This window comes from Lutra lutra, chromosome 6 (genome assembly GCF_902655055.1).
Source record: "Lutra lutra chromosome 6, mLutLut1.2, whole genome shotgun sequence".
Classification (NCBI taxonomy): Eukaryota; Metazoa; Chordata; class Mammalia; order Carnivora; family Mustelidae; genus Lutra; species Lutra lutra.
Genome location: NC_062283.1, coordinates 138144136 through 138161296, shown reverse-complemented (window position 1 = coordinate 138161296; position 17161 = coordinate 138144136). Strand labels below are relative to the sequence as shown.

Genomic DNA, 17161 nt, shown 5'->3' with positions numbered 1-17161 from the left:
TTGTACTCTCCTTTCTTATTACTAAGTCCGAAAACTCTTCTTAATATAAACTTCCCAAATTGTAAATTCAGAAGTCGTTTCTTCAGATGACTTGTGTATCATGAAACTTCTGCCGACATACGCCCCCAGACAAGCCCTTCCAGTGTCTCCCACACTGATAATGGGGTCCAGAAATGGGTTGATTCTTCAGAATTTGAATGTTTTTGTTTTTGTTCTGTTTTCCTTTCCCTTTGGAGTGGAGTGGAGACGTTGAGGGCCAAGTCTGTGGTTTCTAGGGATCAGGACGTGGTGCCATGTTGGATTTTAGCTTCCAGTTCACGGGATTTCGTTGGGGCATCCGCCAGTTTTTTTGCTGCCTTCAGCACAGAGGTGGAAACCACTACTGTAGGAGAGATCATTGCTTAAGTGAAGCTGTGTAAACTCCGGGTGTGTCTACTGATAAGGATATGCTGATAGCTGTACCAATTGGCATGTGGGTTTTTGTGGTTTTTCTTTGGTTTTAAGGGAAACCTGGGAAAAGCATGGTTGGCCACTAACCAAATACATCCCCACAGCACAACATCCTGACCAGTGTTTAGAGAGGAAGACTACAATCTTCAGTGGAAAGTATTTGTACATAAGTCTCGGCCTCTGGCTTCATGGCTTTGGGTCCAAATGGGCTTTCTGGGGACTCTTCTGAGCAGGCATTCCATTTGTTGCTCCCTGCTGTGGTAGCTGTGGGGGTGGGGAGGGCAGCCTGTGGGTGGATCCTGCCACCCCCTTTAGACTTACAGACATGTTTCCACCAAGACAGACAACAGAGTAGGTCACTCTTATCTTCCCGGCTGGTCCCCTAAGGGAACGACTCAAGTTCTGCTGAGAAACTTAACAAGGATGTAGTAGCATGAGGTCCGAGGTTGGAGAAATCTCCATTCAAATCCCAGTTTGGCCACTCATGACCTACGTGGCCCTTATAAAATCAGCATACTGTGGGAGTCTCGGTTCCTTCGTGCATATGCTGGGTTGGGACAGGGTGACGATGAGGAAGCAATCGTTGAGAACCTATCCTTGCGTGCCTGCACTGGGATGCATGCTTTGGTTTTCTGGAATCCTTTGACATCTCTGGATTATTGTGCAAGTTAAATTCAACAACATTTTTCACTGGTAGCATTTAACACAGTGATTAGGACTCAAGAAATGCTCAATAAAAGTTTTTTGCTGAAAAAAAGAAATGATGACATTGACCTTTGGCCCGGCTCCGTTACTGAAATGGTCATGATATTGTCCATACGACATTCCCTCAACTGCCCTCCTGTGTGGCTCCCCAGATCAGCAAAACTGAAGCCACGATCCAGGGGAGACGAGAAGTCCTTTTTACGTAGTTCTCAGAGCTTCTATAGGAAAAATATTAGATAATTTATCCCCAGCTAGATTATATAAACTCATTCTATGTGCCTCTCAAATTCTTCAAAGCGTGCCATGTGGCAAGGGGGGGAACAGGCAAGAATTCAAGCTGAACACAACCGGTTCACTTAGTTTTCCCCTGAAGGATGCCTCCCGATCTTTTTAGTCTCTTGCACAACGTCCTTCTCACTGGCTCTGCTGGGAGTCCCTCAGCTGAATGGCTCCCCACCTGGGTACCCCGTCAGCCATTCTCAGCATGCCATGAGATCTCCCCATGGCATTCAGTGCCGTGCTGGGTGCAGACCACCTGCCACCAGCACGCGCTGGACCCCTCGACCTGACTCTGGATGCAAATGCCCGGAGGCACTACTGCTTATGGCCAATGTGTACCTTGGGTAGTTGGTGCAGTACTGCGTGTAGATGTGGAACTCTTCACTCTGCAAGGACACAAAAGAGTCTTTCAGAGGCAAAAAAGCACAGGCATCAATAGGCATTTAAAAATAATAAAAAAGAAATATTGTTCCTAACCATAAACTGGGCTCTCTCATCACGCAGGCCTATCTTAGCCCCCGTGGCAATTACCTATGCCTTTTTATCTACCTTGGTTCGTCCTAGAATCCCCCTATACTTGAACTCACTGGAGGTCAACAGACACTTGCTGAGCACCTGCTCAGCTGTGTTAGGTGAATCTGAAGGTGAAAAGGAAGAGGAGGAAAGTAAGGTTTCTGCCTCAGGTACTTAGAGTCCTCCAGTGGATTTACAAAGGGAAAGAGAAATAGAGGTAGATAATTTAATTATGGTGGTAAGAACATGGCGGAAGTATGTGCAGGGCACAACACAAGAAAACCGCTGTATACTTTCAGGATTTCGTAGATACAATTACCTCTGCCCACTGTCTTTCCCACCGCTTGCACTGGATAGCTGCTACGTGTCCTTTGACATTGAACTGAGGCTTTGTTTCCTCCAAGGAGCCTCCCTGGAGCTTGGGCAGAGCCAACTGCTCCTACTCTAGGCTTCCACAACACCCAGTTCTCTGGCAGCGTTTACCAAAGGACAGCGACCTTTTCTCTGCACCTGTGTCTCCCGCTCTAGGCGGTGAGTTCCTGCAAGGTGGGGCCGTGCCACGTTCATCTGGCACATACTGCTCACTGAACCGTGGAATACCCCTCTTTTCTACCAAACTGAAAATTATTTGAGAGCAGGATTCATTGTTCTTATAAACTTGAACATAGAATTACAGTATGAAAAAGAGACATTAGGTTAATTGGTGATATTTCATATTCTGCTCTTTTTACTTTTTAAAAATTTTTAAAAAGACTTTATTTGACAGAGAGAGAGATCCCAAATAGGCAGAGAGGCAGGCAGAGAGAGAGGGGGAGGCAGGCTCCCTGCTGAGCAGAGAGCCCGACACAGGGCTCGATCCAAGGACCCTGAGATCATGACCTAAGCTTAACCCACTGAGCCACCAAGGCGCCCCTCTTTTTTGTTTTTTTAAGCTACTTCATGCTAGGTTCACACATGACTCCAAGAGAGTGATTTTTTTTTGTAATTTTAATGCTTTAATCTTTTTCTTATTTAAAAGGAATGTCTACTTAGAATCCTTTCTGTTCACTTAACTAGGATTGGATTTAAAATATTGTATTATAGAGTCTCCAGTATACATATAAAAGTCGAGAGGGTGATATAAGGAATCACCAAGTATCCATCACTTGACCTCAACAGTAACTCATGATCTCCACCCACATACTCCCGTTTCCCCATCCCTCTGACGCAAATTCTAGACATCAGATCATTGCACTCATCTCCAGTATATATCTCCAGTATAAGGACTTTTACAAAGAAGCATCACCACAATGCCATTATCACATTTAAATAATTCTACAATATGAATATTCAACAGTTACTATGCAAATGTCCTATCTTCTTAATTTTCCTTTTTTTTAAATAGTTGGCCTATTTGGTTTGGAGTCCAAATAACTCCACAAAGCAACCGCTTGGTATCAAATTCCTTCCTTTATCCTCTTTCCCCTTGCAATTTAGTTGAAGAAACCAGAAGGTTTGTCCTATAGAGTTTCTTGTGGTCTGTTTTGCCGGTTTTATCCCTATAGTTTCCTTTCATATGTTCCCCTGTACTGGTGTGGTTCAGGGGAGGTGTGAATAGATCAGATTCCATAGTTTGACCAGAATACACCATAACTGTATTGTGTTTCCATCAGGAGGCCCAGAACATCTGGCTGTCTCTCTTTCTGTGATGTTGACCACCACTGGTCATTGTGGCCTGACCCATTAATTCATTGGGAGCTGCCAGATGGTGACTATCTCTGACTCCACTATTCCTTCCTCATTCACTAGCCAGAATCCTTCCAAAAAAAGGAACTTCCTTCTATTAACTGTGACGCTACAGTGTATAGTTGGTATGGGAAAGGCAGGATGAAGGCTCGATTCTTTTCCTTCATTTTCTTTTCTTTCTTTCTTTTTTTTTTAAAGATTTTATGTATTTATTTGACAAAAAGAGAAATCACAAGTAGGCAGAGAGGCAGGCAGAGAGAGAGGGGGAGGCAGGCTCCCTGCTGAGCAGAGAGCCCAATGCAGGGCTTGATCCCAGGACCCTGGGATCATGACCCGAGCTGAAGACAAGGTTTAACCCACTGAGCCACCCAGGCGTCCCTTCCTTCATTTTCAAGATAACGCATTGGTTCTCTAGCAACCACTTTGGGTTTTTTAAGCACTGTGATTCATGAATATAAACATATTTAGTGGGGTTCCATTATTTTTCATTAATTATCTTTACTGATGCTGAAATGATCCCGCTTGGGCCAGCAGGAGCCTCTTCTTTCTATTCATGACCTGATGTATAGAAGCCAGAATGTCCTTGTTTTCTGGAATGACAAGATGTTCCAGATCACCTTGTACATTTCCTGCCCCACACTCTTTCTTCACGGGGCCCTGATTCCTTTTGGGTGCAAGCAGTGTCTGGAGACCACAGTCAGGGTATTAGAGATGGTCTCGCCACTGGGTTAATCATTGTTTCTAGGCCCTTTCAGTGGACAGAGTTAGGAAGATGGTGTTTTTTTAAACATGAAGCACATTCTTGGTTCAAACGTGCAATTCGATTTGGGATTACAGTGTCTTTTTTTTTTTTTTTTAGAGATTTTATTTATTTGACAAACAGAGATCACAAGTAGGCAGAGAGGCAGGCAGAGAGAGAGGAGGAAGCAGGCTCCGCGCTGAGCAGAGAGCCCGATGCGGGGCTTGATCCCAGGACCCTGGGACCATGACCTGAGCCAAAGGCAGAGGCTTAACCCACTGAGCCACCCAGGCGCCCCTACAGTGTTTTTAATTAGCGCCATGCTTACCCTATGTTTTCTGTCTCCTACCAAATCCAGATCAATGACGTGAACATAAACACTCACTTGCTTTATCCCACAATTCACTCGATTTCAGTATAATAATACAAACACCACCATATCTGATATCATTACTGACAATGGTTAAAAATGCATTTGCTGTGTTTTCTCCATTGTCTATTTTAAAATCAACGGGGATTTCTTCTGTGTGATTATGCCGCAAAGTGGCTGTATCAATACACTCATCATGTTGCTTTCAATTTTTGGAGACTGCCTTTTAAACTTTAGCTTTATAATGATGAAAAATAATAATTACATGGTTTCAGGGTCAACTCTATAAGAAAATGCATATTCAAAGAAGCCTAGCTTTTATTCCTCTCCATTCTGGTCTATCCCTCCATTCTTTATCAGTGATCAATTTTTAATTTTACAGTTGATTTTTTCTAATGATTTTATTTATTTATTTGTCAGAGAGAGAGAGACAGCACAACCAGGGGGAGTGGCAGGCAGAGGGAGAAGCAGACTCAGAGGGAGCCCGATGCGGGACTCGATCCCAGGACCCCAGAATCATGAGCTTCATGCCTGAGCTGAAGGCAGACGCTTAACTGACTGAGCCACCCAGGCACCCCTACCTACACTTGCATTTTAGTCACTGTCCCTGTAGAGCAGGTTTCTGGAAAGAGGACTGCTCAATTACAGGATGAATTCAAATGTAATATCTAGATACACTCAAATTCTCCTCTGAGGGGCCTGTGCCATTCTGTTCTTCCACAAGTACAGGAGAGCCTGTTTCCCCACGGCCTCGCCAACTGCATATGCTGCCAGATTGTCAAACATTCTACTTCATGAAAATTTAAATTAGTTGCCAGTTTCCAAAAGTTGGAAGGTCAAAATATCTTGACTTCTGGTTTCTCCTGGAAAAGTATTAGGTCCCCGGGGACTGGCACCCAGTTTCTTGTGACTCTCACCATACGGGGTCTTGGGTTGTTCTTGGTCCCCCTGGGCCCACACATGTGTCACACTCACACACTCCACAGAGCTGTGGAGCTCTGAAGGCCCTGGAGCGTCCGGCCCTGGCTCTGTGGACAAGACCCACAAAGTGATTTGCCCAAGGTCCTTAGTAAATTAAAGTCAGATGGAGCCTTTCTTGAGGTTTGCTCACACACTCTGAGTCTCTAGCTTTTTCCCTGCCTACCTCCCGCCACACTAAACATGGGATTGACTTATTTCAGATTGACTTTCCTTAAGTTTAGGGACCTTTAGGATCACCTGAAATGCCAAACTTAAAAAGAATGGTTTCAGGGGCGCCTGGGTGGCTCAGTCAGTGAAGCATCCAACTCTTAACTTCAGCTCAGGTCATGATCTTAGGATTGTGGGATCGAGCCCCATGTCGGGCTCCACTCCGGGGCATGGAGCCTGCTTAGAATTCTCCCTTTCCCTTTCCCTTTGCCCTCCCTCCCCCGTCTCCCGCTTGCACACACTCTCTCTAAAGAAATAAAATCTTAAAAAAAAAATGGTTTCAATGAAAATATATCTAAATTATATCATATACCTGACTTACATACACCTATTCCCAATAAAGCCCCAAGACTTCTGCACAATTGAATTGCTGTGCATTTTGTGATCTCATGGCTTATTCCGATATTAAATTGTTTTGTTTTCAATCAGCTCTATGTTCTTTTTTTTTAAGATTTTATTTTCAATCAGCTCTATGTTCTTAATGTAGAATCAAATGCATATTTGAGCTTAGATTTGTAAGCTCTGTGGACAATCCAAACAATGGTTTTATACAAAAATCAGTAGCCCCTAGTTAATCCTTAAATGCCTTTTATTCAATATATATACTATCCCAAATCCTTTTTAGAAGTAATAGGGGAAAGAAGATAATGATAAAGAAATTATATAAAAATAGGTATTTCTTTCTGATTCAACTCTGCCAAATTGTAATTAGAGATGCAAAAATTATGAAGGAACCAAATAAAAGAGGTAATTAGGGTGGGCCGATTGGGCACATGGGGCGCTCAGCTGTTTACTGGCTGAGTAACTGCTGTAAAGATATCTGTATGGTTTTAGGGTTTCTTCTGCTATGGGGTCCATCTCTTTCTCTGTCTCGCTGTCTCTGTCTCACTCTCTCTCTCTCACACACACACCCCTCCTACACATACACACACACACACACACACACACACACTCTGATTCCTGAGAAGTTTTCCCTGGACACATGAGAAAGGCTTGTATGTAAGTTGCACCTGGGTGGGGAGTAACACGGACATGAATTCACTCCAACAACACGAATGTTCAATGTCGAACTTTCTTGAGGATAATCTCAGTAAGTGGGTAGGGTGTGTGCGTGCATGGGTGTGTGTGCCTGGGCACTGAAGGGAGAAGGGCACCGATGGGAGGGGGGAGGAGGAGGTTCAGGAGAGGCTGGGTCCCTGAATATAAACTCTGTCTCCCTCCTAAATGTTGCCTAGGGTCAGCCCAGCTGAGAGCCAGGATAAGAGACAGAAATGAGCATGGAGGCTATGCAGGGTAGTCGGGAAACCTGTTCCAGGTGTTTCTGGACCCCTCCGAGCAGACCCATGGGAGCTGGATCCGCTGCGAGACAGCTCGGCCTGCCCACTGGCGAACTTTTACTTCTGTCTCTCTCGAGAGTGGCCCCTGCAGCCCCTTGTGCTTTGAGAAGCAGCAGGTAAGAAGGACCATAGTCTCCTTTTGTCAGGAAGGATTTCTGTAACCTCCACATGCCACAAAAGCAAGGTCAAAGATGAATCCATGTGTGAGCCCCAGTGATTCAGATTAAAGCAGGAGTCAACCGCCAGCTTTCCCTCTTTCATTAATGGCCTCTCAATTAAAGTAATTTTCCATTCCTCCTCAGAGTGGAGCAGCTGGTTGTGCTACAGAAAACGTAACATCTTCTAAATTTCAGGGTGCTGAGTGAGAGGCAGGTTGGGCCAGTCCCAAACAGCCTCTCGCAGAGCCCGGCCTCCATGTGAAAGTGCAGAGCGCTGAAGTCAGTCTTCTAATTAAACTTGGCACTATTACAATGAAAAAATAAGATCTGGGAGTTGGCAACGTGGCACATAAACAGACTTTTATGTGAATAATTAAGCCGGAGCTAAGCCTATGCTGGACCGTCTTTAATCAACTTGTGATTACAGTCACCGGTAAAAGCCGGAGCGTTTCCGATCGCTCCCATGTTGTTTACGTGCTGTGGCTCTGCTAATGTATCTTCTTTGATATACACAGCCCATCTTTTTACCCATTCCTCCCTCTTCCCTCTTCCTTCTCTTTTTCAAATTCCTGCCCTTTATGAGAATGAATTATGACACAGGCAACATAGGACGAGAATTGTGTGTGGAAGCACGCGTGTACATTTCACATGTTAACACGGGGACCTCCGCACCCCTGCCCACAGTCATGAGGGTTTTATGCGCGAGCCTGTCATCTGCCCCTAAGGAATTACGCTTCAATAAAACCCGGAGCCTTATGTTTGGATTTGAAACCACTGGATGGCTCTGTGGTTATAGGAAACGACCCTGAAACAAGTCCTGGGCATCTCCAAGTTCACAGTGCACTCTGCAGCTCTAAATGAGTGTTAGTGCCTGGTTGATTCCGAGCACCATCATGAACCTCGCTCATACTTCTGTGCCCTTGAAGCACAACTGCGGAAATCGCATGACGTTTTGCTGCAAAATAATTTCCACAGGACCTTTTCCAAACAAAAGCTGGTGCAGGTTTAAGAGAAACTTGGGAAGATTCTGCATAGAGAAGGTAGCATGTGGGAAAACAATGTAAAGGATTATTTTGTATGTTTCAGAATCCTCGTGCAGGGTTGGAGTTGGCCATTTCATGAGCTTCAAAATCAGATCCTTCTACTTTTCTAAACCATCAAATCAGCTTAAGAAACATGTAGGAAAATGAGAATGCATTTTTAAGATAGAAGAGCTTAAAAATGAAGATTAAAGATCTGCCTCTCTCTAGTTCCCTCCTCCATGATAATTATACAGCCTAGACTAATGCCATATATATTGTAGATAAAATACCTAGATTCTAACAGATTTTTGTAGCTCGTCTTGAGGCATTCTGTGTATATTTATTTTTCATACATTATTCTATTCTGGATTTTCCTCCCCACCATGCTCAAATTTCTTTCCTAGGAAAGATGCATAAACACCATTTAGTAATGATACAAGTTCTTAGACAACTACTAAGTTAGCATTTCCTAACTTACCGGGGACAGTAACACTATTTTTTTTTCCTTGCTAGTGGAAAAAAAAAAAGAGTGAGAGAGATTAGTGGCTAACTTCATCCAGTATGGAACAAACCAGTCATTTTAACTTGAAAATGAAAACAATTTGCAATCCGCATCTGTCTTGGTTGGCCCAGAGAAATGAACCCTGCTTACCTTGGACACAAAACATTCTGCTATGGCCACAGGATCATTTTCACAGTTTTCCAAATCTTGTAGAAGTTCACTAAAAAAAAAAAAATAAATAAAAGCCAGAAAGTATTAGATTCTAGTCTGATGATTGAGAACATTTTATGTGACTCAGAGGTCTACAGGTTCATACGACATTTACAAGGAATCTTTTTTTTTTTTTTTTTAAAGTAAGGGTTTAACGATGGTTAAAGCCAAAGTACGCTCTTGAGGTGGGAGAGCAGGTAGGTCCGGAGGAGGCAACTGCTACAAGGAATCATATTTAATTGGATAACTGAGGACCTATTGTTATTATAGCCCAGGCTTGGATTAGGGACTTGCCCAAGATCATGGTACCCCAGGGATTTAAACACAGGTCTGACCTTTAACTCTCCCACGTACAGATAAGCCCTTCCTGCCATTTAAGTCTTCTAGATGGTTGGCATTGTCTGTATGCCTGTTCATACACACTTACTTATTCATTCATCAGATAGCTGTCTAGGTACCAAATGCTGGGCAAGGCATAAGAACAAACACATCGGTGAGCCAAAGGAGATATAGTCCCTGAGTGCCTGGAGCTTGGAATCCACTGGAATTCCATGAAAGATCACATTAACAAATGTAAAATTATAAACAGAGAGGGAGTCCCTGCCTGGCTCAGTTCGTAGAGCATGGGACTCTTGATCTCAGAGTCATGAGGTCAAGCCCCATGTTGGGCATACAGCTTACTTTAAAAAAATAAACAAAATAAACAAAATAAAATTATAATGGAGATAGTGCTCTAAAGGAAAGATATGCTGGGAGGAAAGATCTTTCCTCAGATGAAAACCTATCTTATTTTTTAATGGCAATAACATTATTTTACGGAACTGCATACTATTTCATTGTGTGGATACAGTATAATTAATGTAAGCCACTTCCTATTAGGTAAAATTCTATGAATGGAATTCCTGGGTCAAAGAGCATCACAGAGTTAAATGGTAACACATTTCCAAATTGCACTTTCTATAAGTCATATTAATACATATTTTATTATGTTAAATGTTTATTTTAATTAGAGGTATATTACATATTTAAGAAAAAGTTAAATAGGGGTGCCTGGCTGGCTTAGTCAGTACAGCATGCAATTCCTGATCTCAGGGTCATGAGTTCAGGCCCCACACTGGGCGTGGGGCCTATTTAAAAAAAAAAAAAGTCAAATAGTAAAGCTAAATAATAAAAACAAGCAGTCTCTTATTTTCTGTTTCCCATTCTCTACTGCCACTCTCAAGAAGCATTCTCAACACCTTGCTCTTTCTATCCATGGCTCAAAACATGCTGATATAGCATTTTCAGCATTTTTCAATTTGAGATATTTATTTCTTAATTTCCCAGACTTCCTCTTGTCTGATCTCAACGGTTTCTAGTATGAAATTTGATTAGATTAAAAGTCAGAGCTTACATTCTGAAGACTGTAAAGATATATCCTCAGCTGAGCCTGGGAGTACACCATAATTACATTTCCTTTCTTGTACAACCACGCTTTCCCTGGAGTTAAAATCAACCCCCCCACCTTTTTTTTTTGGTGCTTCGTTTTCTAAGTACACATAACTCATTTATCCTCAGACTTTGCGCTGGAAGTATAACTTTTGCCTCCCTGTGTTCAAACATCCGATCACCCATTGGTTGTATTTTCTTGGTCATCTCCTGCTGGAGCCCTCGGTCCTCCTGCCCTCACCTGAACAGGTTAACCTGCTCTCCACACTTGCTGGGTTCTCCCAACACCATCCAGATGAAGTACTTCTCCTGGCTCCTGTGTTAGATGCCCTGTTTCTTAGTTACCATTTCAGATGTATCCTTCTCTGGGTGATGGCAACATCTAGTAGTTGTCTGAGTCAAGGTCAAAGGTGATACGTTTTTTGAGACTCTTCTTCCTGTTTTAAAATGTTCTCCCTTCCGAGTTGGCTGGTCATATCACTGGATATAGAATTCTTGGTTGGAAATAATTTTCTCGGAGTCTTCGGGAAAATATCTGTTGCCTTACGAATTCCAGTGCTGCTGAGAACTCCAGTAACATTCTGATCCATGATCCGGGATTCGGGTGACCTGATTTTCTATTCTGGAAGCTCTTAGAGTTGTCTCTTTGTTAACATAATTCTGAAATTCTGTGATGGCTGACTTTGAGGTGAATCTTCTCGGGCACAGAGCCAACCTGACTATTTGGGAAATGTTTCCAAGCATCACTTCTCCAAGTTGTCCCTGGATTCCTGAGACCCCTTCAGGAGTCTGTACAGTCACAATTTTCATAAGGATTCCTAGGCAATGTTGGCTTTTTTACTTTCATTCTTTCATGAGCGTACAGACGATTTTTCCAGAGGTGACATTAACTCAGGATGAGGAAAGAGATGAAAAGTAGAAGCTCACTTAGGAATCCAGTGATTTTCTACTAAGTCGGACAATAAAGAAATTTGCAAAAACGTAAACCAATTCCAATAAATACACAAATGTTAGGGGAAAAAAAGTGGTAAAATTATTTTTCTAAAAATGTGTGGCTTCATTAAAATTGAATAAATTGAAGTCTTAATGATTTTTCAGTTTTAATTTCTATCATATGTATAATTTCAGTATTAATTTCTATCATGGCAAACAAAACATCATACACCATAAATAAAAAAAAGCTTTTTGGGTCCTTAGTAATTTTGAAGTATGTACAGATCCTTGGATCAAAAAGCTAAGGAACCTCTACCTAAATTAGGTCTTTGATATTTTCTTTCCCCATTTTCTCTTCTCTCTTTGAAGTTCCTATCATTCACATTTTTAGATCTCCTCACGTGATACTCTTTCTTATTCTTCCTCTCCTATTTTCTATCTTGTTTATTGTTCATTTTCTGGGAGACTTCAGTTTTATTTTCTGTCCCCTCTTTTAAATGTTTTCCTTTCTACTATCTGATTTTTTTTTAAATTTCTTTTCAGTGTAACAGAACTCATTGTTTATGTACCACACCCAGTGCTCCATGCAATCCGTGCCCTCCGTAGTACCCACCACCTGGCTCCCCCAACCTCCCACCCCCCACCCCTTCAAAACCCTCAGGTTGTTTTTCAGAGTCCATAGTCTCTCATGGTTCATCTCCCCCTCCAATTTCCCTCCACTCCCTTCTCCTCTCCATCTCCCCATGTCCTCCATGCTATTTGTTATGCTCCACAAATAAATGAAACCATATGATAATTGACTCTCTCTGCTTGACTTATTTCACTCAGCATAATCTCTTCCAGTCCCGTCCATGTTGCTACAAAAGTTGGGTATTCATCCTTTCTGAAGGAGGCATAATACTCTGTAGTGTATATGGACCACATCTTACTTATCCATTCATCCGTTGAAGGGCATCTTGGTTCTTTCCACAGTTTGGCGACTGTGGCCATTGCTGCTATAAACATTGGGGTACAGATGGCCCTTCTTTTCACTACATCTGTATCTTTGGGGTAAATACCCAGTAGTGCAATTGCAGGGTCATAGGGAAGCTCTATTTTTAATTTCTTTCTTTTTCTTTCTTTCTTTCTTTCTTAAAAGATTTTATTTATTTGACGGACAGAGATCACGAGCAGGCAGAGAGGGAAGCAGGCTCCCTGCTGAGCAGAGAGCCTGATGTGGGGCTCCATCCCAGGACCCTGGGATTATGACCTGAGCTGAAGGCAGAAGCTTCATTTAACCCTCTGAGCCACCCAGGCACCCCTCTATTTTTAATTTCTTAAGGAATCTCCACACTCTTCTCCAAAGTGGCTGTACCAACTTGCATTCCCACCAACAGTGTAAGAGGATTCCCCTTTCTCCACATTCTCTCCAACACACGTTGTTTCCTATCTTGCTAATTTTTGCCATTCTAACTGGTGTAAGGTGGTATCTCAATGTGGTTTTAATTTGAATTTCCCTGATGGCTAGTGATGATGAACATTTTTTTTTTTCATGTGTCTGATAGCCATTTGTATGTCTTCATTGGAGAAGTGTCTGTTCATGTCTTCTGCCCATTTTTTGATGTGATCATCTGATTTTTAATTTGAGTGTTAAGCTTTCTCACATAATACAATAAAATTTGAAAGCACCATTTTGATCAAAACAGAAAAACCTAAATGAAATTACAATAGAACCTCGCATACCATAACACATTATCACCTAATGAGAAACGTTTATGTGGAAAATAATAAAATACTGGTTTTACTGAAAAATGAAACAAAGCAACACGATATGACAGTATGCTATGTGACACAATGCAAAGGCTGGGTGGGGCTGGAAGAGCACTGGAACAGTCTTGAGAGGCTCTGGAAGGAGGTGATATTGGAGTGGGGGAGGGCTGAAGGAGAAACTCGTTTAAGAGATCAGTTGAGCATATCAAGTTCATTCTGGGCTCACTTGTGTGAGGGTACAGAAAGGAAGTCACTGTGGCTGGAGTTTGGTGAAAATGGGAGTATGGGAGATACAGGAAGAAGACTAACTACAAAATAATATGCCCTGTACGAGGGGAGCACAGATGTGGCCATGGAATGGGATATATCAGCCCCTGAAGATACTCCAGAAAGACCAGGACCATCCTTCTAGAGTTACAGCCTAACGGTGGGGACCAGGTTTCTCATGGCTTCCGTGGGTCTAATCAACAACTGTTCCTGTACACTGGCAGAAGGGAGTGATTCCTAGATTGTGTTTTGTACTCACAGCTGAGATTAGAATTGCCCCACCTTTGGGTTTTGGGTATTCTCCCTTTTCCCTGAGTTCCAAATATTTCTTCCTTTTTGAGTAGGACTATGAGAAAGAAGGAAATGTTTCTTACTTACTTACATTTCTTACTTGTTTGGGTGTGCCATTAGAGGAAACACTGTTCTCTTTTACAGAACATATTACATGTAAAATTTTCTCTGACCAGTGATGTGAACTTGAAGGCAGAAACTGTAGTTTGACCTTGAAGATTCTACTGACTCACAGGGGTTAAGAGTCAAGAATGGGGCTTCTCCGCTTCTGGTCTACAACAGACTCTGAGCACCACTTTCTTTCCCCACCTACCTAACTAGGTCAGCTGGCATTTTAACCTGTTGCAACCACACAGACACATGTGCGCGTGGGAACAGAAAATGGAATGAGGTTAACAGCACCAAATGTTCTGCGAATTTTGCAGCTACATTAACACTGGCCTTGAAAGTCCACTTGAAAAGAGCCTGCGGGTAAAAACATTTCTACCATTGTGCAGAAGTTAAAGAGATTTTGGTGGTGGCAAAATGCACTAAAAGAAAAGATAACTTCCCCCACCTTCTACTGCCTTCATGTTCTATGTACCCCATGATTCGCTTTCTAAATTACACTTCAGGGAAGGAAAAAAGGATGGCCCAAATAATTTTTCTTTTTAGACGAAGACTAGACTTAGCGGCGTGTTTTATAAGCAGTGACTTGACATCTACAGAATAAAGGGAAAGAGTTAAAGGGAAAGGGGAGATTTTACTCTCATCTTCTGAAGAAGGAAGAGAGCTTAGATGATTTTAATTTTCTAGTAATTTTAAAATAGAAATTCAATATAAGGAGTAGTCTCATGGGGCACCTGGGTGGCTCAGTGGGTTAAGCCTCTGCCCTTGGCTTGGGTCATGGTCTCAGGGTCCTGGGATCGAGACCCGAATCAGGCTCTCTGCTCAGCAGGGAGTCTGCTTCTCCCCTCCTTCTCTGCCTGCCTTTCTGCCTACTTGTGATCTCTGTCAAATAAATAAAATCTTAAAAAAAAAGAAAAAGGAGTGGTCTCTCTTTCCTCAATATTCAAAGAAAGATTCAAATTATAGTTTAGGTAACTCTTCTCTATTTCAAGAGGAGGAGGAGTATATAAAACAGTTGGTATTTTCTTCTTTAATTGGAAATGAAACAAACAAAAGTTTTGGGATTTTAGGGGCCCATTCAAAGGGGAAAGTGGTTTCTTTTCACTGACCTAGCTTCCTGACCATTTAGAGATTTCTTCCAGACACCAATCCTGAGACTTAAATTTCTAGGCTATCGCAGGGATGACCAGAGGAAAGGGAGATTTGGCTACAAAAAGGAAAACAAAAATGAAGCATCAACTGCATTCCAAAATGTTTTATGTTGGAAGATTTTGAGAAATAATAATATAAATCTAGTCATATACCAAAATTAAACAAAGATAGTATGAGGAAAGAAGTTATCGATTACAGTCATTTATGAACACACATGAAAAATTTCTTAAAAAATTATGAACGAATCAAACTTATCAGGGTGCAAATATATAAAATATCATGACCAGGTAGGGTTTATTTCAGTAATGAATGTATGATTCAAATAGGATATCTATTAATATAATTTAACATATTATGAATAGAAAGAGAAAAATCATACACTAATTTTCTTGAAGGCAGATTAAGTATTCAATGAAATTTAACATTCATTCACAATATACTAGGAAAATAGGAAAAAGTGTTATGTAAATCCCAGAACAATCATAATTATTGTTAAGAGAGTTAAAGCATTCCTGCTAATGTCAGAAAGACGATAAGGATACCAACATTGAATCAACACTGTATGAGAAGACTTACACAAAGAATAAGATACGAAAAAACATAATGGGTAGAAGAACTATAAAGGAAGACACAAAAATTTCATTTTCAGATACTAGTGTTTACACAGAAAACCTGAAAGCATCTATAAACCACCTTTAGACCTCATGGAAAAACTCAGAAAGTTGGAAACATTATCAACATATAACAATCAACAGCATTACTAGAGGACAATGATAGCCAATTTCAAAATAGAACAAATATTCTAGTCAACATCATAAGGAATAAGTTCTTAAAAGTTGTGTGTATGAATGTGATGGAGAAATTCTAAAACACTATTACAGGACATTTTAAAAAGGTGTGATTGAAGAGAAATATTTTTATGGATGGGATGACTCAATACTGTAAAGATGTCAATTCTGCCCAAATTAATCTATATTAAATGTAGTTCCAATAAATATCCTAAAAGAGTTTTTCAGGGAACTTGACCAAAAAAAAAAAAAATAAAAAATAAATCACTTGACCATGCAAAGAGTCAAGAAAAGCAAGCTAAGCCAAAGTTGAAGAGTAATGTGGGCTTAACAGTGAAGACAATGTGATACGGGCAGAGATGGACAAACAGTAATGAAACAGAATGCGGAGCTCAGAAACAGACCCATACATACATGCAAACTTCACATGGGAGGAATGTGGAGGGACAAATCCGCACAGAAAGGATGTACTTTCCAATCCGCGGTGATGGGGCTATTGGCTAGACATAAGAAAACAAAAATTTGGATTTCCTACCATATACCATCTCTCCAACAACTGTAGTAAGGTTAAAGACAAGGCAAAATTTTAAGATTTTAGAAAAATAATACAGTATATTTATGAACAGAGAGTACAAGATAATTTTTTTAAACATTATATTTATTTAAGAGAGAGCGTGAGAGAGAGCATAAGCAAGGTGAGTGGGAGAGGGAGAAGCAGACTCCCTGCTGAGCAGGGAGCCTGACCCCAGGATCCTGGAATCATGACCTGAGCTGAAGGCAGACGGGTTCACCAACTGAGCCACCGAGGTGTCCCATAAGATAATTTTTTAGGTGCAACACAAAATCCACAGATTATAAAATGCACATTTATTTAGTGTGGTCAAGCTTATAAATTATATGACTACTTTTCAAAGAAACATTTTCACATTGAAAGTGAAAAGACAATCCTCATATAGTAGGAGATGATTTGCAAGTCAAATAATTCACAAAGATCACTAGCCAAAATTCCTCAAGAATGCCTACACAGCAATAAGGAAAAGAAACATCCTGACAGAAAAACGGGCGGGGAATAGAAGGCAGAAATTCACAATTCACACATACAAAAATCTAAGTGGCCAACAAATAAGAAAAGATTCTCAGTCTTAATTGTCACTGGCAAAATGTGAAATAATGTATGCCCTAACGGAATATTACATCACAGTTAAACAAGGGAGAAGTATAAATCTCAAAAACAATGTTGAGAGAAA

General features: G+C 41.3%; 1 protein-coding gene across 5 annotated transcripts in view; it reads right to left on the bottom strand.

Annotated features, from left to right (window-relative positions):
• PLEKHG1 (pleckstrin homology and RhoGEF domain containing G1) overlaps nt 1-17161 on the bottom strand; it is a 218103-nt gene that overhangs the window by 34499 nt on the left and 166443 nt on the right. For all 5 annotated transcript variants that reach the window (XM_047733188.1, XM_047733185.1, XM_047733184.1 and 2 more), the window contains 2 exons: nt 9139-9208; nt 1774-1820 (listed from right to left, as the gene is read on the bottom strand). In XM_047733188.1, coding sequence (XP_047589144.1) covers nt 1774-1820; nt 9139-9208 — 117 coding nt within the window. The remainder of the gene's footprint in view (nt 1-1773; nt 1821-9138; nt 9209-17161) is intronic.